This window comes from Teleopsis dalmanni, chromosome 2 (assembly GCF_002237135.1).
Source record: "Teleopsis dalmanni isolate 2A chromosome 2, ASM223713v2, whole genome shotgun sequence".
NCBI lineage: Eukaryota > Metazoa > Arthropoda > Insecta > Diptera > Diopsidae > Teleopsis > Teleopsis dalmanni.
This window is the reverse complement of record NC_051847.1, coordinates 95,221,459-95,249,204: the sequence shown is the minus strand read 5'-3', so window position 1 is coordinate 95,249,204 and position 27,746 is coordinate 95,221,459. Positions and strand designations below refer to the sequence as shown.

At 32.5% G+C, this 27,746-nt stretch overlaps 1 protein-coding gene across 1 annotated transcript; it reads right to left on the bottom strand.

The window, feature by feature from the left end:
- Positions 1 to 244: 244 nt before the first annotated feature.
- On the bottom strand, positions 245 to 27,746 carry LOC119675109 (sodium channel protein 60E-like). Its single transcript, XM_038086295.1, has 30 exons — positions 27,738 to 27,746; positions 27,306 to 27,514; positions 26,896 to 27,223; positions 26,730 to 26,812; positions 26,450 to 26,669; positions 26,240 to 26,374; positions 25,961 to 26,179; positions 25,407 to 25,884; positions 25,260 to 25,348; positions 25,080 to 25,205; positions 24,776 to 24,946; positions 24,498 to 24,691; positions 24,316 to 24,418; positions 24,119 to 24,247; positions 18,574 to 18,786; positions 16,201 to 18,509; positions 15,703 to 16,030; positions 15,528 to 15,628; positions 8,929 to 9,103; positions 8,452 to 8,748; positions 7,991 to 8,145; positions 5,121 to 5,254; positions 4,371 to 5,040; positions 3,953 to 4,312; positions 3,773 to 3,881; positions 3,281 to 3,462; positions 3,018 to 3,154; positions 1,094 to 1,279; positions 850 to 1,017; positions 245 to 793 (listed from the first exon to the last, which is right to left on the bottom strand). Exons 1-30 carry the CDS (start codon positions 27,744 to 27,746, stop codon positions 333 to 335), a joined length of 8,478 nt encoding a protein of 2,825 aa, XP_037942223.1. The 3' UTR covers positions 245 to 332.

Here is a 27,746-nt window from a genome sequence, read left to right as displayed (position 1 = left end):
TGGAAATTTGTTTATAATTATTCACTTCATAATTATAATTATTTACTTCAAGAAAAAAGAATATAAAATATTTTGTGGCTTTTGGTATTAGATAGCTTAAGGATTAATGCCATCGATTTGTTTATGTTGGCAGAGAGAACAACCAATACTCATATTGATGAAAATTGTCAACTAGCTTCTTCATTTTTAGTTTCGTCATTTCCAGCTGGCTCTGTTGAAGCAGCAGCTGTCTCTGAACCAGATCCAGAACTATATGTCGATACTGGGCGCGAACTGCAGCAACTGGTGCTGGAGCTTGAGTTTTCAGACACCGGTGCTGTTTGCAATGATGGTCATCTAACCTTTTCGCTATCATCTGATGTAGAATGTTCAGGCGATTTATTTGCGGTATTAGAGGTTGTCAACGGTCGTGGTATATCAGGCAGTGCTGTTGTTGGTTGATCGTCCGATTTTGGTGATTCTTCTGTTAATGTTTCTAATACAATAATCTCGTTGGCATGTTCCGGATCGTAATCGTAAAACACCTGAGATGTGTCACCTTGAATGTTGACATCAATTGGCGTATCTACACCAACAATGATATCTTTTCTTTCTGCTGCAGTTTCACCTTCTGCTGAATGGTGTTTAGCACCATTACTATATGTAACTATAGGAATTTCAAAATCTTGTACAAAGTCACCACGAGGTGGTTCTTTTGGACTGTCAACCATTATTTGCACAACAGATGTACCGCTAACACAAATATCATCGGACCCGGTACTTATACGTATTTGCGGAGGCGGTTTTTGTTTTTCTAAATATACATTATAATTTGATATGTAATATAATAAAGTGGCATACTTTACTTACCCGTTGTTTGGGAAATATGTTCATTTTCTTCATCATCCTTGTACTCTTCACTTTCTCTATGCACCAACACATGCACCAAAGTTGAGTTGTCGGGCCTTAAGCCCATCGGTAAGGATTGTTGTTCGGGAGATGGTTTCGTCACAATTACTTCTGGCGCTGGACCATCAGCTGTAATAATTGAAACAAAAGATTTTTATTTAATTTACACTGGACAGACTTGGGGTAACACCATCGACACACATACAGACAAAAGCATTTTTGTTAACTCTTAAAGCGCTTTGTGCTGACAAACCTCTTTCTAGTGGTGGCTTTTTGCGTATGAAACTCGTAGCACGTTTCCGTGTGGGTGTGGGCGCTATTTGCTGGCTATGAGTATCGGAATCGGCGGTTATGGTTGCAGTGGAAATAGCTGTTGTTAGGGGTGATATGCCTGCATCAGCGTTTAGGAATTGTGAACAGATATAAATAATTTAATACGACATAAATGGTTAGGAGTTAAATACATAAAACGCTAATAATTATTGTAAAAAACTTAATAATTTAGTCAAGGGCGCATACAGTTCACTTGACGCCATTAACGCCTTTAGGATTAGTAATTATTTAATATATTTAATAAAACATATGCTAATAAGTGCATAAGTATTAATATGTGTTTAAAATGCATTCTAGGGATGATTTGTTTAGTATTAGTATTAGTATTAGTATTGATAGTGTAGGTAATTATTAGTAATATTAATTTAATTTTACAAAAAATACAAATATTAAAAAACAAATGAAATACATTAATATTGTAGTTATTATAAAAAAGTTTATGAAATTAAAACAAAACTGATATTTTAATAATTACTTTTTCTATGTACTGATGGTGATGTTAAACTATCATCGACTGCATCCTGATGACGTAAAAAGAAATTATAAAAACTTCGGCGACGACTAGCTCTAGGTGCTTCCACAAATATGCTACCGCTTTTTTATTTGTTGTTGTTTATTGTTGATATTTATAAATTTTATTTTTTAAAAAAATTTTTAAAATACAATAAGGAGATTTTCAACAAATTCAAAATTTAATGTTAAAAAAATATTCATATAAAATATTCATATTTGCAATTTTTTGACGAATTTTTGTTGACTAGTAAGTGCTCTTCCGAAAATCTGCACTCATTTCCATATATCATTTTAGATTCTAGTACATGCGACATTAAAGTGCAGAAAACTACATATTCCGTAGATTATAAAAATCAGAAAACAAATTATTCGTTATATACCACACCGGAAAGATAGTATATATATTTGGAATTATTTCTCCCATTTCGTAACCGAACAACCAACATTTAAAGAAAACTTCCTTTTAAGTTGGACCATGGTACTTATATTCCATTTTTGCTATTATGTTCAATCAGATGATATGTTTTAATATATGTTGTTATGTTCTTAAATTTTTATTTGAAAAATATTGTATATCTAACTTTAGACTCAATTATTAATTTTATTAAAACATAAGTAATTTTTTAAAAATAGTTTACGTTTTACATTAACATTTTAAAGGCCTTGGTTTATATATATTCTGGATTCAATTGATTCAACGATGACTGACACAACTACTTATGTTTACTGTGGACAATAAATTTTTGGCTTGAATTAAAGTTAAAGTTAAGAGTGTCTTAAAATGATTTGATGAAGTGAATAGAAGATGAAGAATACTGTTTAGTGCTACAAGCAGTTCTAGAACATGAAAGATACTATACTATACATAATATAATGCGAAATATGAAGTTTATTGATCAAAACAATCGTTTGCAAATCAAATCAGAAATTTAACTTTTTTTAATTTACATAAATTATTTACTAAGCACTAAAAGATATTATTTGCAATTAATTTCATAGTTTTAGTTAACTCGATAGTATGCACAAAACCGTACAATAATGCTAGTATATAAAATACTATATAGGTATATATGGTATATATATTGTGTATTCTAAGTACGAGTAACAACCAATTACTATAGAATGAATGAATAGAGTTTCTTACAGAAGAGTATAGAGTAAAATATTTGCTTAATATATGAACTAATTTGTATGTAACCTTGTAATAGAACCTACTTCAATTAAATATTATATTTAAAATATTACAAATTTATTAACATTGACCGCCCACTGCCCGCAATTACCTCTTGTGTATTCTTTAAAATTGTTCATTATATTTAAATCGCTTGTTTGTGAACCACTTCGTAAAACCGATGATACCATATCTGCGAGCAATGACTCGTAGGTAAGAGATAGACAAGAGGATATTCTAAAAATAGGACTAATGGAAAAGAATCTTCGTCAAAACAAAAGATTATAATTGAAATCGATTCGCCAAAAATTGCAATATATCGGATTTCAAAAAAAATCAAAAAAAATAAATTTAGGATTTTTAAAAAATGTATACCGCTTGCCAAGCTCTTCACTCTGTTGCTTGATATCTTTGACAACGTCATCAGCACCAGATACAAGCATTAAGGGTAGATTTAACCATGGACCAGCAAGTTCACTTATGTCAGAGGCATCAGATGCTCGAGACGATTTACGTGAGGAAGCCCGACTAGAACACTGAGTACCGCGACGACTGACCTGTAAAGATAATTAATTAATATCTTACATATAAAATACTCTTTTAGCCATAATAAACATTTCTAAACCGAATAAATAGAATGAAATAATATAATTTTACATAACGGAGCATGTTGACATGAACATTTTTTTCTTTGCAACTTAACACTATTTTGGAGGCTTTGAACAATCTTATCGATAATGATGTATGTAGCACTTAAAGTAGACTATATCGAAAAATAAATTTAAAAGGAACTAAAATTCAACTAGTTCCTTATTTTATCATTGACTAAGCCAACACCCTCGTGTTATTATTATTATTAATTCTTACCTGTAGATGAAAAAAGTTAAGTGCTGACAGTTTCGCTTGCCATCCACCCGGACTAGAAGTCTGTGTAACACTATCTCCAGAATTAGAACGCTCTTTCTCCTTTTTCCTTCTGAAGTATAGATAATTATTTTTATATTATTTTTTTAGAAATAAAATATTGAAATATTAAAACCTATATACCTTAAGTAATCTTTCCATGCGGTTTGTATAGTTTTGGCCGCTTTTTCTTGACGCTTCCAAATGCGTGTAGAAGACACTATCTCGAGTTCTTTACGTGTAGGAAATTGTTTCTTAAATTTAACATCCATTTGTTCCTGTAGTTGCTTGAAATTGTCAGTTTCTTCTACATGTCCTAACACATGCTTGACTAAGGCGTGTAATATATCAAGGCAGTGAATTCTATTACCCTTTGAAATGGCTAAATTGAATGATACCAATGCAACTGAGTTTGGTTTTGGTATACCAAGCGGTGGATCTAAAGATGCAATAAAATCAGAGAGCTGTCCAAAGTGTATAAATTGCGAAGCATGTGGATCATATCTGCAGTTAAAAATTATTTTTAATTTCTGACAATAAACCGAAATGTGGTTTAACATACTTAGACCATCTTATATAGAACATTTCTAAATCATCCTCAACTATTCCGATTTCTTCTTCTTGATGTGCCTGATTAAAGTTCTCCAAAATAATTGCGATGTACATATTAATAACAATCATATAACTAATTATGATGAAGCTGGTAAAATAAGTAATTGCCAGCAGTGGATGGCCGCAATCGCCATTAATCTGTCTATTGTAGAGAGGGTCGCAGTCTGGTGGTTGTATCATCAGGGATTCTAATACATCATTCCAACCAGCCGATGTCATTAGACGAAATAACAGTTGCATACTTCGCCCAAACGTTTGAAAATTAACCATATCATCAAGCGCGCCTTGGAGTTTAACATGCCCAAAGAGTGACATGCCCAGAATTGCATATATGAATGTAATAAGCCCCAATAGCGCACCGATGTTAAATAATGCTGGCAGTGATACTACTAACGCAAAGAGCAGTTTTCGAATACCCTTGGCTGCTTTTATCAACCGCAGTATTCGACCGATGCGAAACACACGGACTACGCGTAGCAAAGTGGGACTTATGGGTAAATCGATCATTATGTCTTCCATTAGTATGCCAAAGATTGAGGCCAAAACAAGCAAAAAGTCAAACACATTCCATGGCACAGTGAAATAATGATAACGTAGTCCAATTATTTTCACAATTGCCTCTGTTTAGATGCACATAAATTTTTTTTATTAATTATAAAGTCCCGAAACAATAATATTAGGTGGAGTGTAATGGACTTACCCAAACCAAAGACGGTGGTAAAAAATGCATTGCTTACTTCGAGTATAAAAAAAACCGCATGCGGCTGATTGTAGTGCTCGATACCCATGGTTAACATATTTAAAAAAATCAGTACAAATATAGCTATTTCGAATCTATATTTGTTTGAGTGGTGGTGGTTGTTGTTGTTGTAGTTGTAGATAGTATATTTGTTCATAAAATGTGTAGATATTTTGTTGTTGGATGGGGAATTACAAGTAAGAAATTCAAGAGATTACAACATTTGTAAAGACAAATATATTCAATTTAAATGGCATTAGCAAATACTTAACAGAAAATTTATTAAAGCTATAATTTAATTCTCGGCATTAAAATATAATTGAATAAATATAATACAATAACGAGAGCAGAAATAAAAAACTTTTAGTAATAAAAAAAAATTTGCAACATCAAACAGAACTCAGGTGTTTAAGTAATATCTATTACATCTCAGTAACGTATTTACAATATTTATTCAGTGATTTATATTTTTAAGATGTATTATCAAATGTTGAAGTTTACAAAAGAAGCCAAAAATACTTTAGGAAACCATATATATGATAACTTTCTTTTAGAGATTGTTCTTTTATAGCACTATATTACTGATATAAAACTGGATCTGTGGATAAATTCTTTATATTCTCGAAAATAACGATATCAGTATGATTAAATCGATAGAATATCCTTTATTCGGACTTTTTCAAAAATTAATTTGAGGAATTTTTTGTAAAACAATAAAACTCAATCATATTTCTAACATTAGTTCTGCAAAACGAAATTCCGAGAGAGATCTGTATAATGCTACTTTTTTCATGATTTATACCTAAACTATACATTAAATATCGTAGTCTACTTGCTCCATTTTCTTAATGCACTGGTTTGGTCGTATTAATATAGCAAGGTTTATATAAATATGTTAGGATCAATATCTCTATTTATTTGTTTCTACATCCTTCTTATCTTGTATTTTATTTATTTAACTCTATCTCAAACCCTACCAATATTATTCCAATTCCACATTAACTTTTTAGTTTTTTATATAATTTTTGCTTGCAGAATTCTTCTCTCCTTCGCAGAGTACTATAACCCAAGTCTCTGAACAATGAATAACTAATTAAGCATTTTAAGCGATCGCGTACCCGTACTGCTTAAACTTTTATCTTTCAAATGGACTTCATCTTAAAACGACAAAAAAAAAAGTTTAATCTTTGCGTCTATAGGGTCTAGAAATTACTTAAATTACACATAAACTGTAAACTTTTATCAATAGATGTAAAAGAATATCTGACATTGTAAGAATAAGACAAGATAATGACGGCCTAGTGGTACCACTAATGAGCACTAATGGCTTCATTGGCGGAAAATACTGTCAACGATATTTTATTAACGAAATCGTTGCCACTAGTAACACGAAAAAGATATCGAATGTAAATTACATGAGAAACTACAATTAGGAGAGAATGATAAAATCTTCTCGTTATTTTAAAGGTTTTGGGCGTAATAGAAGCATAATTGATCTTAAGTTGTAAATGTTTAAGAAGTCACTAATAATAATAATGATAACACAATACTACAATAGCATAATTAATTTCCAGTAGAACATTCTCTGGTAATTCGGAAATGCATATTATGCATTTACTGCTTTGTAGTTCTGATTGATCATTAATTCGCTAGTCCGGTCCACATGTTATGAACATGTTTCCTCCTATAGTATAGGAAACAAATCACATTTATTGGCTGTGTGCATACATGCGTCTATGTATTATTCGCCTATATGTTTTGCTTGCTATTTGTTTATATACTCTATAATATATATAATCTAATAATAAATTAATTAGCAGTGGATTTTTGTTCACTTTTTCCAATTCCCAAATATTTTTAATATGATTCCAACAATTTGAATGTCTCAGTAATTCGGATTGAACGCAATTTTTATGAATCGAGATTGGCGCAGTTCTATTGAATATGTATTATATTTGAATCATTGGTCATTGGTTGAATCATTTGAATCATTTGAGTAAACTACTGATATAGTCGCTATCATAAGTATTTGAAAATAAAATGATTTTATCGGACAATATTCTCATTGCTTTCTTTGGTTTTAATATACTCGGATTAACAGATCTGTATATATTAAAATATTGTTAGCTTCTTTTAATGAAAGTTATAGAGAGTAGAAGAGTTAGATTTGCTCCATGCATAGCAAAGAAGATATTTTTCTTAATGACTTGTACGAATATATAAAGAAATAGTTTTGAAAGATTATAGAATAGTGTAATCTGTTCTGGAATACCTATGTGAGTTTTAGTGATCGTTTCAAGTTTGTATTTATTGTTGGTGATAAAAACATCTATTTCAATTCTACTTAACATATATAATAAAAAAACTTTGGCTAGTACATTCCTTATAGGTCCTGTTTTTATACAGAGAAATCTATAAAGAAGTAAACACCTTGCCGATCTCGCAACGAGGAGAAGTAAAGTGTTTAAACAATTTTATCACCAAATCATTAACAATCGAACATGTTGCATGGCAAAAAGATAATCTTTTAAAGAAAAGTTCTTATCTATGCACTATAGCTTAATCTTATGAAGAAAACCACTTTGAAAGATTATGAGCGGTTTTTAAAATATTTCTGGGGTTAAACGTAATATATATATAATTTATTAATACATAGTATAGTTGAACCAAAAAACATAATTTAATTTTTTAAAATAAGCATTGGAAGCAATAATAAACTATAAACAATAAACATATGCATAGAATAAAAAAAAGATAGTTTTATAAGATTTAAAAAATAAAATAAAAATGAATAAATTAGGGCTCAAATCATATTTTTAGCGTTCGGTTACCTTCTCGAATTTGATAAATCATAAAACATAGCTAAAAAATGATTTATGGGTCGCTTAATGACTTTCTGTGGTTTTTTTCGTCCCAACTTTTTCATCGCTGTGTAATAGTGTTTTTGAGATTCGGTGAGAAACATTTCCAACACTCCTCCTTCATACTGTGTTTGAAATGATGAAGAGATAAATATATACATTTAGATAAACATGAATAATAATAACAAATTTTATATTAAAATGTGTGACTACTTTTGTACACTTAGAAAATTTTTAATCTTTGCATTTTTAATACATGAAATAAATTTTTCAAATTCATGAACAATTAATTTAATTAAAACATTGATTTAATTAATTAATTAAATAGATATTATGACCTTTTGTTAACGAATTTTCTTATTTTGTTATTTTCTGTTGAATATGTATTTAAAGCAAACCTGTTTTTTGTTCAGGACCCACGGACGACTTACCTTTTTCTTTAGCATATTAAAGTTATCAATGATAACTCCAATAAATAGATTCAATGTGAAGAATGAACCACACACTATAAAAATTACAAAGTAAATGTAGGCATATAAATTTGCCTCCCGTTGAGGCTGCAAATCAACACCCCGGGCATCCACAGCATCGGCCATTACCTCCATCCAGCCCTCGAAAGTCGCTACCTGCAACAAAGCCAAGTAACCCATGCCAACATGATCGAAAGTGATTTTCGAGTTGATCCACGAGTAATTCCGCTTAATGCAATCCCATTTATCATTAACTTCCTATATGTAGCAATATTTCAAAAGATCTATTAATATCAGTGACTTTAACAAATAAAATAAGATATTTAGTTATATACGTATGTTAATACACTTTATACAATACAAGTATAAAGGCAAAAATTCTTAAGCTTTAAATATTTGGTCACAATGTGACTATGGTACATTGGAGTCATTACTAACCGTTATGGGCAGCAGTTCACCATCAGTGTCGAGACATTTAAAAAATTTACCACCAAAAAATTGCACACCCATTATGGAAAATATTAACCAAAAAACTAAACAAACTAAAAGCACATTGAAAATTGACGGTATTGCATACATGAGAGCATTTACTACAATTCGCATTCCTTGCCACCTGGAATAGAAATAAAATAAAATATGCACATAGTCAGGGGATTTCGATACGCTATTGTTAGTACTATTAATTTGCAAGGATATTGTGGAGTTGAACAATTAAAAACTTTAATCAAATTACAGGGTAATGTATTATAGTTATATAGTTTAATAAGCAGTGTGTTAGAGAAGAAATAAAAAATATTGGGAATATTTTAGGGAATTAGCATGCAACATACAAAAACACAAGCTATAAAATAAGTTTAAATTTAAGTAATAATAATAAACATATAAATTTTACATATTTTAGTAAATAATTCTTTTATTTATAAGAAATTTACTATAAAATTCAATAATACAGAACCAGAAATACAATTTTCACACTTTCTATAATAAATAAACACATAGGGTTTATCTAAAACTTGATGACTAAGTACTTATACTTATGATGTATATTATAAACATCTATACAGAAGCTATAATATATGGTAATATCTGAGATAAAAATAAGACAAAACAGCCCAAATGAACATCAGTCCATAAATACATATAGTACATCCCCAAGGTTAAAGCTAATATTTATTATGATGCCTGGAACACAACTTGACAATATTAATCGAATTAGCTTTTAAAAACTACTCTTGCCTATGTTAATAACTGGGCTTAAGGTACACGTATAGGATTATCGAAGATTATAGTAAGTTTTAAGTTGGAACAGACGTATTTGTTTTTAGAAAAACTGCACAATTTGTTTACTAAGAAGAAACAACTAAAATAAATACACAACAAACTTTTTGTAGGCAGTAAAAATAATCTCTTCACCTGGCCTTTCTCCAAAAATGTTCAGCAATGCAAAACAGATTAACCCATAGATCAGAGCTGTGTGTATGTTGGGTTTGTAGCCATAAAGGCACAGTGGGAAATGAAATGGTTGACAATTTTGCTAAAATTGATGCGAGTGTTAAAACCAAATAGGGAACGACCTAATGCCTCTGAATGATATATACAACCAACTATACAAGTACATTCTGAAGAAAATAAAAAATAGGTGACATAAGTTAAGTACCTGATAATCTGAGATGGTGCTTGAGATAGATAACAGGATTTTCAGTCGTAATAATGATAAAATAACCTCATCCCCTAAATTAATCCTGGAGTTATACCGCTGAACTTTGACTGAATGTTTGTCCTTGTTTTCAAAATTGAGACTACCCATTCTCTGAAGCTTTTCTGTGAATCTATTATGGCAAGTAAGTTATTGATAAATCTCTTGAAAACATTATTGAAGCTTTTCTAGATATCTAGGAAGGCTACCAACGAATATTGTTTGTTGAGTATTAGTTTTTCAACAGTGCGAATGACCTCAGGTAGGTTAAGACATGGACACAAGAAATAGATTTGTAAAAAGCATAGTTAGTTAGTTAGTTAGTTGGCCATTACAGACGTGTGTCGTCCTTGGCCGCGTCGAGTAGCCTCCGCCAGTCAGCCCGATTAGTTGCCTTCTGACGCCAGTTGGTAGTACCGAGCGCCCCCAAATCGTTGGTCACCTGGTCCTTCCACCCAAGATGCGGACGTCCTCTACCGCGTTTTCCACCTGCGGGTACCGAATCAAATACCTTTCTAGTCGGAGCACTTTCTTCCATTCGCACAACATGACTAAGCCAGCGTAGCCGCTGAATTTTTATGCGCTTAACTATGTTAATATCGCGGTATAGCTCATACAGCTCATCGTTCCATTTTAATCGATACTCGTCGCCAACGCGTAAGGAACCATAGATCTTCCGAAGAATTTTTCTCTCGAATGCTCCTAACGCCTTCTCATCACTGTTGGTAATTGTCCAAGCTTCTGCACCATACAGCACGACAGGCATGATAAGGTATTTGTAGAGCCTGATTTTTGTTTGTCGAGAGAGGGCTTTATTTCTCAATTGCTTACTTAGCCCGAAGTAATATTTGTTGGCAAGAGTAATTCTTCGTTGAATCTCTAGCCTGACGTCATTTTTGGTGTTTAAGCTGGTTCCTAAATAAACGAAGTCTTTCACAACTTCGAACTTATAATTGTCAACAGTGACGTAGGTCCCAAGACGCTCAGGAGATTTGTTTGTTGACAGAAAGTACTTTATTTTGTCCTAATTTACCACAAGACCCATTTGTTTTGCTTGTTTTTCTAAGTTGGAAAATGCCGCACTGACGACGCGGGTGTTCAGACCAATGATATCAATATCGTCGGAATACGCAAGCAGCATTACACTTTTTTAGAATATTGTGCCAGTACGGTTTAAATCTGCTGCTCGAATTATCGTTTCCAACATTAGGTTAAAGTAGTCACACGACAAGGAGTCACCCTGTCTGAAACCTCGTTTGGTATCAAACGGCTCAGAGATGTTCTTTCCAATTCTAACGGAGCTGGTGGTGTTGCTCAACGTCATTTTACATAGCCGTATAAGTTTTGCTGGGATACCAAATTCAGACATAGCGGCATAGAGTGTGCTTCTAGTCGTAGTGTCAAAAGCAGCTTTGAAGTCGACAAATAGGTGGTGTGTTTCGATTTGTTTTTCTTGAGTCTTCTCCAGGATTTGACGCACTGTGAGTATTTGGTCTAGAGTGGATTTGCCAGGTCTGAAGCCACACTGATAAGGTGCAATCAGTTGGTTGACGATTGGCTTCAATCTTTCACATAGTACGTTTGATAGAACCTTATATGCGATATTTAAAAGACTGATCCCGCGGTAGTTGGCGCAGTTTGCAGGATCACCTTTTTTGTGGATTGAGCAAAGCACACTTAAATTCCAATAAAAAGCATACAACACAGAAATGTTGATTATTTATAATCAGTGGTAAGGTACAATCTTTGTATCATTTATGTCTTTTGAAATTCTGGGTGCTTCATACAGATTTAAGTACTTCATATCATTGTGAGTTATATTTCCGAGTACAAAGTATATGAGTATATCTCATATACTCTCATAAACATGTTTCATGCCGAGTGCAATAACACAGTTGCAGTTTTTTCGGTTACTATGTAGCGACATCATACACCTAATACTAAATTTTTTTTTAAAATCTATTACTTGATAAAATAATCCGATATTTCGAATTTTTTAGAACTAAAGGGCTTTCCATAAAGAAATATATTCGACACCTTGTATCTCAGTCAATATTGAAAATGAATTCTGTAGTGTATATACGAGTACAGTCGTTTGTTAAATAAACCACATCAATTCAGAGTATCTGGTGCGAAGAAAATTAAAACAAGTTTTCACAAAAATATATCGAATATCTTTAGTTATGATTGTATCAGTTTAATTAGCACTGTTTTAACAAATTTAAAATTTTATAAACTACAGTTGATTCAGTTGGAACACGACAAATTGAAAATTTTTCGGTTTTTACTGAGAGTTTAGTATTTGTTATGAAGTGACGTACGAGAGTATTTTTGTACAAGTTTGTAAAGATTACACTAGTTTACAAATAATTTTAGTTTCCATAGTGAAGTTTCAATTTAAATGAAAGCTTCGAATGTTATATTGAACTTTCTGCACAAAGAACATTTTCTACTTCATTATCCATATTTGAAACACAAAAATTAATAAAGCATAAATAATCTTTGCATAATCTAGATATCGCACATATTCGTTCTATCAATTAATTATAAAGCTCAACACCTAAAAAATGAATATCTAAAATGGGTGAATAAAAAAACAAGGGATTATGATAAAATTTCAACATATGGGGAACAACTTAGAAGTATTTTTTTTAAGTGTATCAACTGGTATCTGGAAAGTACTGAAGATTTTTACTCCACAACGGAAAGTAGAGCTTCACGTTACTTCACAGTAATCAACCGTGCAGGCTTCTGGTAAAGTTACAAGTTAGTAAAAATCAGATTTAACGTCAGGGATTTGGTTTTCTCCAACATGATTGAAATGTACACTGACGATGCCAACCTAAACATCTAAGGCGGCTGTTAAACCTGTTTTAATAAATTGGGTCTTAAGTTCAAAAAATAATTCCTAAATCGCTTTAATTAATCTTTGGTAGGCGTTAAAACCATTTGTTTAGTAGTTCGAGAATTCCGAGCTTTTCTCAACGAGTTGTCTAAAATTCTCACTCTCCAACTTATATGAATATCTCAGGACACAGAGTCATCTCCGGCATCTTGTGGGATAATGGTATCCCCTTTAAAACCCATTTACTGAAAATTAATCGTAAATACCTGGACGTGGCAATGAAAGCCTGAGCATATGGATATTCTTGTTAGATCACAAGACTTGCCTAGTCCAAAATTAACATCACTCATCTGCTTCAATTAAAGTGGAACCACCTCAGTACTACTATATCTGTGTTGACAGGCCATTGTGTATTAGGAAAGAATGCAATAAGACGGCATTTAATTTACATTATTTAATTTACCTAATTCACCTTATTTCTAAATGCCTATATTTGCCTTTGTCATACGGACGTTTTTACAGAATGATGAAGCAGCACTGGGAATGTTCGACAGAAAAGTTCTTTGTAAGAGCGAATTAATATCCTGCGGCTTAGCTGGCTTAGTCATGTCGTGAGAATGGATGAAGATGCTCCAGGGAAAAAGGTATTTGAAGCAGAAGTTTGAGAAAGATGGCGTAGAACTAGACTGTGTCTCCGGTGGAGTGATCAAGTTGAGGGAGCACTAACCGACCTTGGTGTACGAGACTGAAGAAAGCGCGCATGTAGTAGAGGAGCCTGGAAAGACATGCTGCGTCAGGCTGAAACCGGGTAACGGGTTGTAATGGCCACATAAGTAAGTAATATTTGCCTGTGAAAAGAATTAAATCTTTGGTCCCCTTATTTTTATTAACTTCACAGTCATTCTTCAAAACTAAGGTTAAGATTAAGTTTATAGATTTATCAGGTTCTCATTGACTTAAGTGGTGGAATCGCACATACTCAAAGTGACACATTCACACGTTAGATGCTTCAAACTTCCACCATTAGGATGGTATAGACAGTGTTGTATTACACCGGGCTTTTATTTCTGTTTAAATGAGCTTTGGTGCACTAGGCTGGCACTTAACCTAACTTAACCTTACCAAATCATATGGTGATACTGATATACTTTTGAATTGGTGCTAACGGCAACGAAAATTTATCTATGAGTGGCGTTTCACTGTGTAGTAATAATTTTTTATTTTTACTGCTTATTAACTGGTGCCCAACAAAGTCCAAACAGTTATGGAGTCTCTAATCGCAACAAGTAACCAGTCTTTAAACATTCGATGATCATTATTAGCACAAAAAGCTTAAGTAAAAATTCGTACTATCCTTAGTACACCATCGTTTTCAACATAGCTAAGCTATTAATTAGCTATATTACTGGAGTTACTTAAGTTAGTTTTGTTGAAATAAAGCTTATTGTTTACAATACATCATATAATAATCACTAAGAACTATAAATTATACTTTTCGTTTAAGAAGAGTTAAATTTCATTTCAAAATATGAGTGCGTAAATAGTTAATTTAAACTATTTAAATTTAAAACATGCAGTGTGAAATTTGTAAAAATTTTTCAAAAATATATACCAAACCATATATGTAATATATATGTACATATTGATTTATATAAAATATATACAATATAATAAAACTATATTAATTATGAAGTTCGGTCTAAAGCATCTAATATCTTCAGCTAGTTTGTATATATGGTGTATGTCATCGTCTAAAATTTTCTCATAATATTTCTTACTACTACTTATAATAGTTCGTGCATCTATGGAGGAATTCAATAGATAAATAAAATAATTCTAAAATGTTTTGGAAAGCAAAAAGTAACGAATTGCTCTGTGTTTGCAACCAAAAATTTAAACCAACGATCTTCCGCTGCAGAGCTTTACTTCACTTTGGCACTACTACTACAAAATCACTAATAGATAATACTGTCAATGTTCCAGATTTAAAAAGAAAACTCTTCTCTCACAATTTTTTTTCAATTATATTTCGTTCCATTCGCAACTCAAAAAATATTTTTTTCTTTTAATAATAAAATTTTTTTTAAAAATTCGTATATAACTTTTTAAAGGACATCTACAGGATGAAACGCCTCGCACGAAAGAAATTTCTTACGGAAATGTTCGATTATGAACAAATCCAAAGTGCTGTTATTTCTATTCGAAATTCTTAAAGAAGATGGAATTGTATTAAATACTTCCTAAATATTTTATATATGGTATATAATAAATACATTAATTAAAATACGTAAAGTAGGATTCTTTTCCAAGCGAGCAAAGAGAAGGTTCAGAGTAAATAGTAAATAGAAAATTGTCTGAAAAAATAATGCTTGCACAAGAAGATATTTCAAAAATTTATTTGTAAACATAAACAACACATTCCATGGAAAAAGTTACATCTTGTAAAAATACGACACAAGTTATGAGAGTATATAGTTGGTGTACGGATTGACTTACCTCGATATTGCTCTTAGAGGGCGCAAAGCTCTTAGGGTACGTAAAGATCGTAATACTTTGAGGTTTTCATTTTCTTCGATTAATAACGAAAGCACTGATACCTTAAAATGGAATAGAAGGAAAGCACGTTTAAAGCACGAAGAGAGTAAAAAGTAAAAAGTAGTTAGTTACTTACGAAAACTATGATAAAGTCCAGCAATGTCCAAAAACTTGTAAAATATTTCGAAAACCCCAGAGCTAACCATTTTAGCACCATTTCAATTACGAATATTAGACAAAAAGACAAATTTGTCCAGTAAAGTATGCGCTTCAGCGACTTGTTACTGTCTAAGTATATATCCTCAAAGCAGAGCGTTATGCTTGATGCGAAGATCAGTACCAAGACAAACCACTCAAAGGCTGGAGTATCGACAACCGTTAAGACAGCCGTCCTTACGCGTGTCCACCGCGCAGCAGTCTTAGTGCCCATACAAGATATGAACCATGGACAGCGAAAGTAAAAGCTAAAGGTTTTTAAACAATATTTAAATGATTTATATTTATTCATTCATTCTCGTATATTAAGAAAATCATAATTATTATTATTATTAAAAAATTAAATTATTGCAATACGTATACAAGTATTTACTTTTAAATGAAATGTTATTTTTTTTAATGAAAAATGTTTACTTACTGATCGTAGCACTTCTGAGGGAAACAATCTTCTGGCACTTTCGGCGGCTTAGTGTGACCAAAACTTGGATATTGCATTGGATCATTGTATGCTCCCTGCGAGTTACGTCTCCCACCTACAGTGAGATCGTCTACGTAGGAGACCAAACAATGCCATGGCTTTTCAGTCAGCCGTGAAAATGTTGATTTCTGCGACTTATTAGCCTCCGTTCCAGCACCATTTCTGTTGCTGGAGATATTGTGTGCCAGAGCCGAACTTGTGTCGGCCGCACCTGAGCTATGAGATTCGGTGCGAGTTGATTGAAAGGAAGCGGCTTTGTCTAGTTTCGATTGTGGATGCTCCGCGATTTTTTTAACATTTAAATTACCGCCTGCAGCCCTTGGGAGGATCGGTGTTGTGGTTTCAATTTTGGTAGCATGATAGTGTTGCTGATGTTCGGTAAGAGATGCAAGAGGGGGAGTCGCTTTAAGCGATGATATTTGTACTAAACTTGGTGGTTCTATTGTAGATTTTAATGAAACGGGTGGTGTCGGCGGTACATGCGTAGTTGATGGTAGTGATCCATTTTGCGATGCACGACTTAATTGCTTTTGTATGAGTAAATTTTCATAGGAGTTTGTGCTTTTCAATGAAAGACTATCTGTTTTTAGTGCATCAATGGTCAAGTATTTGCGTGGCAGTTTTTCAGATTCCATACGTAACGTTGATATTGGTTTATCTTCTTCAGGTACTTCTTCTACAGGTTCGATTAAGGAAAGACATTTAAAACGATCGAATTGAGCACTGAATAGTTCATTTTTTCGACGTTGAAACGGCGATTGTGTCCCAATTGCAGCAGTTGCTGTAGCAGCTACAGCCATTGCTTCCATTGTCACAAAAGGTGCATGCATTTGATCACAGATTTTACGTATCTCATTTGATATACTAAAATCATCATCAATTTTACGTTGCTTTTCAAGGCTACGTCGCTTTATTTTAATTGAGTTTCTATCAACACTGGACAGAATAGGATGAGGACGTCGAGGTACTGTCGATATATCGTAACTGTCATAAGGGTTTAATGAATTAACAACTTCATCTGCTGCTGTACGTTCGGAAGATCCAGTTATAATTGCGATGTGATCCAGTATGGCCTTATTCGCTTCATCAGCAATTGGGGAAGGTTCTGACAATGTCGAAAGACGTCGCTCTAAAGAAGTTGTGGACCTTTTGATCTCTTCTAGTTCCTTTTCAAAACTTTGAATTATATTGTCAAACTCAGAGTGCTCTACTAGTGGCACTTTTTCAGTTCGTTCATAACCATTACCATTGCCCGAATGAACACTACCATTACGACGAGATTCAAACTGTTGAATAAGAGAGTTGGATAAGTAACTTAAATTTGATTTAATGCTACTAGTTGACGGTTTTCTATCCTCCTTTTTACAATCAACAATAAGTGAATCTGTATCAGCTTCTAATATTGCTGAGCCATAACCAACAGTGTCACTAAAATAGTTATTACTATTGTCTATATCTTCCTGAAGGAACTGAAATAATTCTCTCTGTTCACAATTTAGCAGTTCATCGCGTAGGTTGCCCTGTTGGGATAAAAGTTCTTCGTGCTCTATAGAAATTGTATTTAACGACAAACCGCTCGAATGTCTATGTACATGCAAATGTAAATCATCATCAGACTTAAGACTACGCGAGGGTATTAGCGACCGTTGTGATTGATCACTTGATTGAGACAAACGGTCAAGAGACTTGCGATAACTTGGTGATCTAGTTAGTAAAGATTTTTGGTACTGCAGATAAGCTTCATCATGCTCTTCGCTATAATAGCGACGTGATGAACTATCTTGCAATGAATCTCCTCTGACAAAAGACCCACTGCGATGATCATTAGGGTAAGGATCTGTATCTGTTGAGTTATACTGTCCCATCAACCGTAACTCTATGGATTCTGTATATGTGGGATCATCGCGTGAATCATAATGTTGAGTGCCAAAACCGGAAGACACCTGATGTAATAATTTTCGTTCTGCTTGAGGATATAGTGTATTATAGTCATTATGACTGTTATTGTCTAATTGGCAGGAGCTTGAAATATTGCCCTCATAAGCTGGCACAATTATTTGTTGTTGCTGAAATTGGAATTGCTGCTCCAATTGTTGTTGCGGTGGCAAGTGTATTGGCTGTAAATGCTGTTGTAACTCTTGCTGAAAATCATTTTCATATTCAACGCCATCAGCGATTGTCTGTAAACCATCCTTTAATGGAATTTGGTAACCAAAGTCAGATCCCGATACTGGACGATTCATAGATTCCTTGGGTTAAGAATTATGGCTTACAATAACCAAAATTAGTTATTTTTTTATTAAATATTCTTACCTGATAACTTAGTCTATGGAACTTGGTTTCTGATATCAGGGTTGGCTTTTCGATGGCCAATGTCGAGGCTTGTTGTTGGGCTTCTATAACAATTTGCTGAAACTTTGATGCATATTTTCGCTCCTTGCGTTCCTTACGTTCAAGACGTTTTTTTCGTATTAAATCGCGTACACGTTCAATGCTACGTGCTAGTTTCGATTCTTCACCGACTTCCTAGATTTGAATATGTTTTGTAATGAGTTAATTCTCTTCTTGATATATAAGACTTGGAGAACTTTTGAAAAAAAAATTAATTAGGAAAAATATTACTAAGTGAAACCTTTTTAAAACATTTGGGTTCCACCAATTCCTTAAAAGTTTCATTTAATGTACTCGTATTTCATAAAAAGATTAAATAATAAAAAATAATTTAAATGTTTAAAAAGGTTTCATATATAATTAATTCAGTTATTTTCTATAGGTACCCAATTCTTGCAATTCTAAAACTAAAGGCTTCTAAGGACATTACACAAAATATTAAATCTAAGCAAACAATTTTTGCACCAATCGAAATTAAATTTTATTTAGCATGCAAATTTAATTTAATTAATTTTTATTTAATATGTTATAATTAATTATTTGAAAAAACTTGCTCTCAACATAAATTTCACACAAAATTTAGAACATTTAAGCAAAAACTACATAAAATCTAAAACAAACCAGAACTGAAGGTAAGCGACTTATTTAAAGGATTCAAGGATTTCGGGAGAAAAATTACCTTTTTTTTGAAAATCTGTTTAATATCGTTTTTGGCATATTTTTCAGATTTTCGTTTATATATTTAGTTATAGTTTGTGTGGTTGTAGACAGTTTCAAACGCATCGTGCACGAACAGTTCGAAATCATTTGTTTATATATATTTATATATACATATATATACGTACACGTGATGTAGAGTTTTCAATATAGATTAATTATATCGCGTAGTTATAAAATTTATAATTTTTTTTATTAAATCAAATTTTAACACAGAGCGCACATATAAGAACACGAAAATATATATATAAATATAAATATATATAATATTTATTTAGAAAGGAAATTTCACATTTAAATATTAATGTTAAGTTTTATTTTAATTGCAAACATGGAGTCATAGATTTTTAGCATTAACACAGGAAAAAAGACAATAAAAACATTAATTAACATTTAGATTTTAGAGTATAAGGCATACAGTTATATGAGTAAGTAGATGATTTTAAGAATATGCAATTCCGTTTCAATACTTTTTCATTAATATTATAATTAATTATAATTTTCTAGCCAAAAAGGGAGCAAAAACACCTTTCGTAGACCCGGAAACCTGCCTAGTAAGGGAAAAACAGAATTTCACTTCTAGAGAGCCCAAAAAGACATGTGACAGTCAAAAAGACTTATTATCCCTTAACATATAAAAACTGAAGCTGTTCTGAACTTAAGCAGAAGAGATATCAAACTCTACATGGAACTGCTAACAGATCACTGTAGACTACGATACCTTCTGAAACACATTGGTCTGGCACAAAACTAATTCTGCCGACTCTGACAGGAAACATCAGAACACGTTTTATGCATCTGCCCAGTCGTGGCAAAACGCAGACTTGATTATTAAGGCAGTGGATTTTTGAGCCCTGAACACCTAGCTAAAATACGGCTCACAATTGTGACAGAATTCTTTAAATGTTTGGAATTGAACTAGTTGGGCGAAAAGCTGCACAAAAGATCGCAGTGTATGCATATCTATAATAAAAAAAAAAATAAAATTATAATAAAGAACAAAAGAATTATTGTTCCCAAATTATCATATTTCTACAATCCATCCTTAAAAGCAGTATACCTAATACAAACCCAACCCACACTTCTAAATACAAGCAAATCATTAAGCCCGCTTTACTGTATGGTGACGTGGCAAATGACAAAGTGCATAAATCCATTATTAAACATAAGCTTCCCAGAAAATTCCGCTGAAAGATATCGTAAAACATACATGATAATAGTATATCGAAACGTTAGATATATACTACCTGTAGTAGCGTATATAATGGATTAGTTTTGTAGTTCAAACCTCACCCTAAAATTTTTTGTAACATTTTACACTAGATATACAGTAACACCCTGCTAAACGCTGCTTCGTTAAACGCTGTTCTGGTTTAGCACTCTTTTATTTCAACGACAACTGAGCGAATACGCTGTAGAAAACATAAATCTTTCTTGGATTGAGATAACAGAAAGATCTTTTAAGGGACTATGGAAGAACATTTGGCCAGATTTAAGTAAGAGCGAAGACATTGGACACTCTGTCGATATGTATGAAATAGTGGAAGAAATAGTGTAATTAGCGAAACAAACCGGTTTAGATGAGGTAAATGTGAAAGACGTCGAAGAAATAGTTCAAGAAACAGCAGCTAGTCTTTCTAATGATGAGCTCAAGGAATTAAATGTGCAAGAAGAAAACAAAAACATTAATGCTAGTGATTTCGAAGAAGAGCAAAAAGACCTTTCTTTTACAGACTCCGTTTGTAAAAAGGAGTTTGACCACTTCAATTGAAATTATGAACCAAATTGTTGAAAATGATCCAAATTTTGACAGGAAAATCAAAAATCAAGACGTCAAAATCAACACGGGGTGTTATAGATGCTTTATCCACTTATCAACAACTTCTAATAGAATGCATAAAGGAAACGTAAACTACATCAGATGTTTTCTTGACAAGAAGGCAGATAATTGGAAACACAGAATAAACAAAATGATCTGACTGACTTAGAATTTTATTTGCTTTTATATATATTCGTTTACATCGTTTTTGTTTTTGTAAGAAACAAATATTTGGTATTTAATTTAATACCTAAGCAATTTTCTATCAAACTTCCCCTAACCCCATTATTTATATGTTAAGATAGCCTCGTTTAGCACTGTCTCGCATTACGCTCTATTTTGATGGAATGTTTCCTACGCGTTTAGCGGGGTCTTATTGTAATAGAGTTTTTTCAATTAAATATTTTGATAAAAATAAGTTTTTTAACATTACTTTTTAAATGTGTCTCTATATACGCACATATCTATAAATAATCAACGTTATAAAATACATCCACGGTTGCCACTTATGGTACTTTAGTACTAAAATTGGTACTTTTTTTTCCGTTTGGTACTCATGTTCAAAAAATGGTACATTTTCGGCGACCCAACTTTATTGTGGATATTGTATTGTTTTATACTTTTTGTACATTTTATATAAATTGTATTTCCTTATAAAAAGACAATAGAAAAATTTTGGACCTTTTTTTACAGAAATGGTACCTTTTTAAACCAATTTTGGTACAGAAAAAAATTTTCAAATGGCAACCGTGAATACATCAAGAACAAAGTATAAAAACTGTTCGAACAAAACTGTAAACAAAGCAAGCTATTGTATTAAAATAGAGTCAACATTATTAAAATCTTGTAAGCATAACATTTATATGTACTACTCACAGTTTTACTGTCAACACTTAAAACAACGCTGTTATTAATATTGACCAAAACATTTAAAGTGAATGAGAATTATAATATGAAACAAGCTTACATATATGTTTAGCACCTATTTAAGTCACAAACATCAAAAACGATCATAATTGTGGATAATTTAATAAAAATTTACGTTTTATTCAACAATTCTCTGTAATTTTTTAGCACAATATATATTTTGTTTATGCAGAGAAATATGAGAACTAGAAAGGTAGACCATATGGAACAATAGAAGCTATTTGAGCATAGTTTGATGTTATTAACTAAACATTCGAATAATCATTTAGGAATAATGAAATGCTTTCGTTAAAAATTATGAATTATAAATTTATATTAATTAACAACGCAACGGCTGTTCTACTTCTGATTTAAATTCACAAGAGACCACTATAGCAGTAGTTAATTAATGAATTAATAGCTTGTTTTGAGAGACCCATTCCTTGAACCTTATGTCTGTACAGACCGTAGTTGTGCAGACTTCTTATGGAATTACTGAACAGTTACGAAGTACACTTTGGATAACAAAATAATATCGCACACAAAGACACATTCGTAGTGGCTCAAATTATACCTACTACATAAAATCATCTGATCATAAAAGATAACGAAAATCTTCATGGACCATACTAAGCTAAGGCGATTGAGTGTAAATATTGTGTCAGATTAAAAGAGTTTTTAGGACCAACGTTATTAACAAGGACTTACTAATATCTGTGGGAATGTGAAGCTATATTAAGCAGAATATTAGGATCGAATATAAGTATTCAAAGAGGAAATTCGTATTTGTATTTATGTGTCAGAAAATTAGAGTCAGAACATCTTCATTAGCAGTCAGTCGAAAAAAAAATTAAGTTCAAAAGTTGTAAAAAAGTTATGGTGTCTGAATTTATAACCAATACCATACATATATATAGAACAAAATACAAAATAGTATTAAAATTTAACAAGTAAAAAAATAAATATAATTAATTAATTCAGTTATTCTGATTATATCTGCTTTATGATTTCATTCTAATATAAACACAGCAAGCGAATTTGTTAATAAACTTTCACAGCAAATTAACAAAACTCCAGAAAAATGTGCGAACATAAGTTAAGTACGGCTATGGGTTAGTTGGTTAAGAAGCGCTGACTCTGAGCTTTAAAATTGGTAGGGCACGAGTTTGATTCCTGATACTTGCAGTCTCAAAAAATTATTTACGAATAATTAAATATAAGAATTATTTCCAAGCCCACTGAAGATGGGTTTCTGACAATACTCGAAATAGCTGTATGGTCAGCCAATTCAATTAATGAAAATAATATAAAATGAATTTTTGTTGTTGTAGGTCACTACTTTTCGAAGCCTCTTTATAAATTATAATTTCGAAATAAAATAATTTGCTAAATAATTTGAAAAAGTATTGAAACCGAGACTTTCACGTGAAGAAAAGATTGACGAATGAGAAAATATCATGAGTACATAGCAAATATATTTAATGTTCCTTGTGTCGTGAAAAAGCGAAATAAAGATATTTTATGTTAAAATTTAAAATAGCCTTTCAAGTGTGCTTAAAAAAAAGATATTTTTTAATTTTTTCCTTTAAGAATTAATACAAAAATCATATAAAATCTTTAGTGAATGAAAAGAAAAATAGTTGCATTAACTATTTTCTTATGAAATGATAAAACGAATGCGAAATGATTAACATTTTATTTAAAATTTTTAATTAAATTTGGTATGCATTTTAACATCTTGAATAAACACAATTCCTACTAACATCGATAATCACATCAAATAATTGCTTTATTTTTTTTTTTTAATTGTTGTTTAGTTTTGGATTTAATTCCGCAAGGAATTTTCAAATTGTCCTTTCATTTTAATTTTAATTTTAGTTATTTAAGTAATTTTTTAATTTTTTAGTATTTTTATTATAAAATTAATCAAGACACCCAAACACATATAAATAAAGTTCTCATCAATCTCTTATGCGCATTTTGAATTGAGATGCAGGTGGAGTGCACAGATCCTGCAATACTTACCTCCTTTTTGGACTTCAATTCCTCTGAATTGAAACTATTGAGCAACAAGGCCAAGAACAAGTTTAGCACCATAAAATTTCCCATAACGAGAGTTGGCAAAAATATCGCAAAGCAGGACGAAGCTCCTTGCTGCAATAAATATGAGAAATAATTTACTAACATGGATCGTTTTATTTATTTTTAAATAAGACACGAACCTCTTCTTCTGCTCGCATACAATCCCAAAGTGGCTCGATCCATTCACCACATAATATGCGAAATATCATCATGAAGGAATGAAAGAAGTCATTGAAGTTCCATCTATTAAAGTAAGAAATAAATCCAGTTGATTGCATTACTACATCTGCAGCCTTATGAATTCAATCTATTATAATCTTACCTTGGCACTGGGTCTGGATCGAATTTTTCAGGTGTATAGTCTTTTGAAAACAGTTGCATACCAATCACAGCGAAAATATATATAACTATAACTAAAATAAGGGTCAGATTACCCAAAGCACCTATTGTCGAAATAATAATGCTGAGCAGAACTTTCATCGTCGTCCAGGATTGTGCTAACTTTAAAACTCTTAGCTGAAAGACGCACATTTTTAACAAAATAAAATTAGTATGGTTAGAAAATTCTATTCCAATAACTGCATTAAATTAAATACTTACCAATCTCAAGCCCCTTAATACACTTAAACCATCTACCAACTCAAAAATTATATCTAACAGACTTGCTGTTACAATGATGAGATCGAAAATGTTCCATCCGCAAAGAAAAAAATCCTTTGATAAAGCCATTAACTTAATAATACATTCGAACGTGAAGATCGATGTGAAGACCTGCACAAAATAATAATTTAATTTTCTTATTACATATATACATATACATATATATGTATGCATATATACATATATAGATTTATATATATGTACTTTTGTATAAAAGTTATGGAATGGGTATGGGTAATCTTACTTTGTTTCCCACATCTAATGCATTGCGAAAGTTCTCGCTCATGCCGTGGTGCTCCATGGCGAGAAATGCCGTGTTCAGTACAATGCACAGCGTTATGGCTAGTTCAAAAAGTGGGTCTCTAACCACCTGAAATGATATGCATTTTTATTTTTCTTCATTAATTTTTCGGTCATAAATTACCTTATATAAGCAATTTTGTATTTGCAGCCAACCCTCGTAGTCAATGCAACATTGTACACATCTGTCACAATTACGATCTGGAAGATCATCTGTAAGATATTTAAATAATGTTAAACATTCATACATTGTTTTGCTGTTGTAAGTTACCGATAACAACGATTTCGGAAGAAAACTCTTGATGCAACGCATAAATGTTATGCTTTTTGATTCGGGCAATGTTTCCATTGCATTTTATTAGACGCACCTCGCGTGGCGATAGTGCCAACGTTACTGGTGTAAGCTCGTTTTGTAGTTCCACTGTTGAAACGTTGACCATTTCAGTGCCAGTGTCCTGTTCCTCGTGGTCGTCAACAACTCCCGAATCATCTTGCGAAGATTCTCGATTCATGCCGCTTGAGTTGGAACTTGCTTGTCGACTTGTGGGCAGTAATTGACCTTTGTAGTCTGAGGGGTAGAGCATGTTTGGATTTTTAGTGCTTTCGTCCTGAAAGCAGATACGGGTTTTTTGTTGCGCATCTTTCGCACAATGTGGTTGCTGCGCTTGTAATTCCAGTGCTTTTGGTCGCTCTGTGTTGCTGTGGCGTGGACTCGGACTCGGGCTCGGCGTAACAGATCTACTTTTACTCTACAAGTGTGTAAGGAACGTAAATGTGTAAATTAAGGAATTAAGAAAACAAAATATGTATCTTTTGTGAGCATACCTGGCCATTTCCGTTACTGTCGTTGTTATTGGCACCATCCTTCCCTGACTTAAGCTTTTTTCGCCGTGTCTTTTTCTTACTGTATGAGGCAAGTAGAACACCTTTTCGAGAATCAATTTTCTTCTTGTTGTTTTTGTTTAACTTTTTTACGTTTAGAACGGACGGGTCAAAGCTAAAAGTTGAATCATCTCGGTGATCTAGTAAGTCTTTTTTGCGTTCCTACGAATGAGTTTATTACAATTTACAGTTAAAATAAAAAAGTATGGAAGAATGACTTACTTCATTGGTGATTTCCGCTTCCTCCTCGTAACTTAACGCTACAACGGCTAACATTAGGTTTATTAAGTAAAATGAGCCAAAAAACACAACCACAGTAAAAAAAGATACACTCATTGGTCCTGATGTGGCCAAGACCTTAACAATTGTATAGAAGTTGTACTTTAGTTTCCATTTTCCAAACATTTTCCAAACATCAAGAATTCAACTTACCATGTTATAAACATTTTCCCAGTAGTCCAGCGTGATCAACTGAAATGTCGTCAGCATGGACCACATGAAGTTATCGAAGTTGGTGTATCCATGATTTGGGTTCTCGCCAACACACAAACACGTATAACCAAGTGGGCAGTGACGTGCGCCGGTCAAGTTACCACACAGCATTGGAAGCTCTTCTTCGTCATAGAGCCAGTTTTCCGTATCGTTAATCCAGCTACAAAAGAGAAATTAATTATTGCATTTTAATATATTTCCAAAAAAGTGTATTGCTTACATTTTCCACTCTATATCGGTCGCATTCAACCAATCATCTGGAAGATTTTTTACACACTTATTGCGCAGCTCCCCCATGTAAACCTGAAAAGATAAAGAATTCGCTTAATCATGCGCATTCACTGCTTTATACACATCTAAGGTGTATGCAGGAACGATTCACTTACTTGCAATGCAAACAGTGCAAAAACCATTAAACAAAATATCGTCAGCGTCATGACCTCAGCCAATTGGCGGAACGAGTGCAGTAGTGCGTTGATGATAGTTTTAAGTCCTGGCATAATTGAAACAGTCTTAAGTGCTCGCAGCACGCGAAATGTACGCAAGCCGGCCAGATTACCAACATCCATGCCGATGGTGGCGTAGCCGCTTGTGATGACAACGAAGTCCAGCCAATTCCACGGGTTGCGCAAGTATGTGTATTTGTTGAGCAAAAATCCTTTCGCAATGATTTTAATTACCATCTCAATGCTATAAATGGCAAGGAAGATGTACCTGCACACAATACAATACAATTAATTAATGAATTAATGAAGTAATTTTTTTTTTTTAATTAAACTAAATCATCAAAACTTACTCTGCTTCCTCCACTGTCTCAGTCATGGCTAAGAAAATGCAATTGAACAAAATTGTGGCCATGACGCAATAATCGAAGAATTGATTGGTAGCTATGTAGACACAGATCCTTCGTATCGTGCTCCACGGGTGAAACAGGAAGAGACTTTTGGTGCCAGTAAAGCGATGGATATAATTTTTACGAAATCGCTTCGAAACAACGCAGAAAGTCTGGAAATAAAATAAAATGTTTATGTTTATAAATTTCTTTTATATTATATGTAAGTCTCAAATAGTAAGTAAAATTTTCCAAATAAAATTAAAATTTTTGAATCTTAATTTTGCCATCTAGTGTTCATATTTTATTAACAAACGTGCCATCTGTTGTTTAAATTGTACTGAAATATTTTAATAACGTGTTAGCCATCTACCGTTCAAAAATGTTATTGCAAACTTTAAACAT

Bases quoted from the DNA above. Each gene is read 5' to 3' on its own strand.
- LOC119675109 (XM_038086295.1), bottom strand. The intron at 5,041-5,120 runs GTAAGTCCATTA...GCATCTAAACAG, and splicing joins TACCACCGTCTTTGGTTTGG to AGGCAATTGTGAAAATAATT. The intron at 1,018-1,093 runs GTATGTGTGTCG...CAATTATTACAG, and splicing joins TAACAAAAATGCTTTTGTCT to CTGATGGTCCAGCGCCAGAA.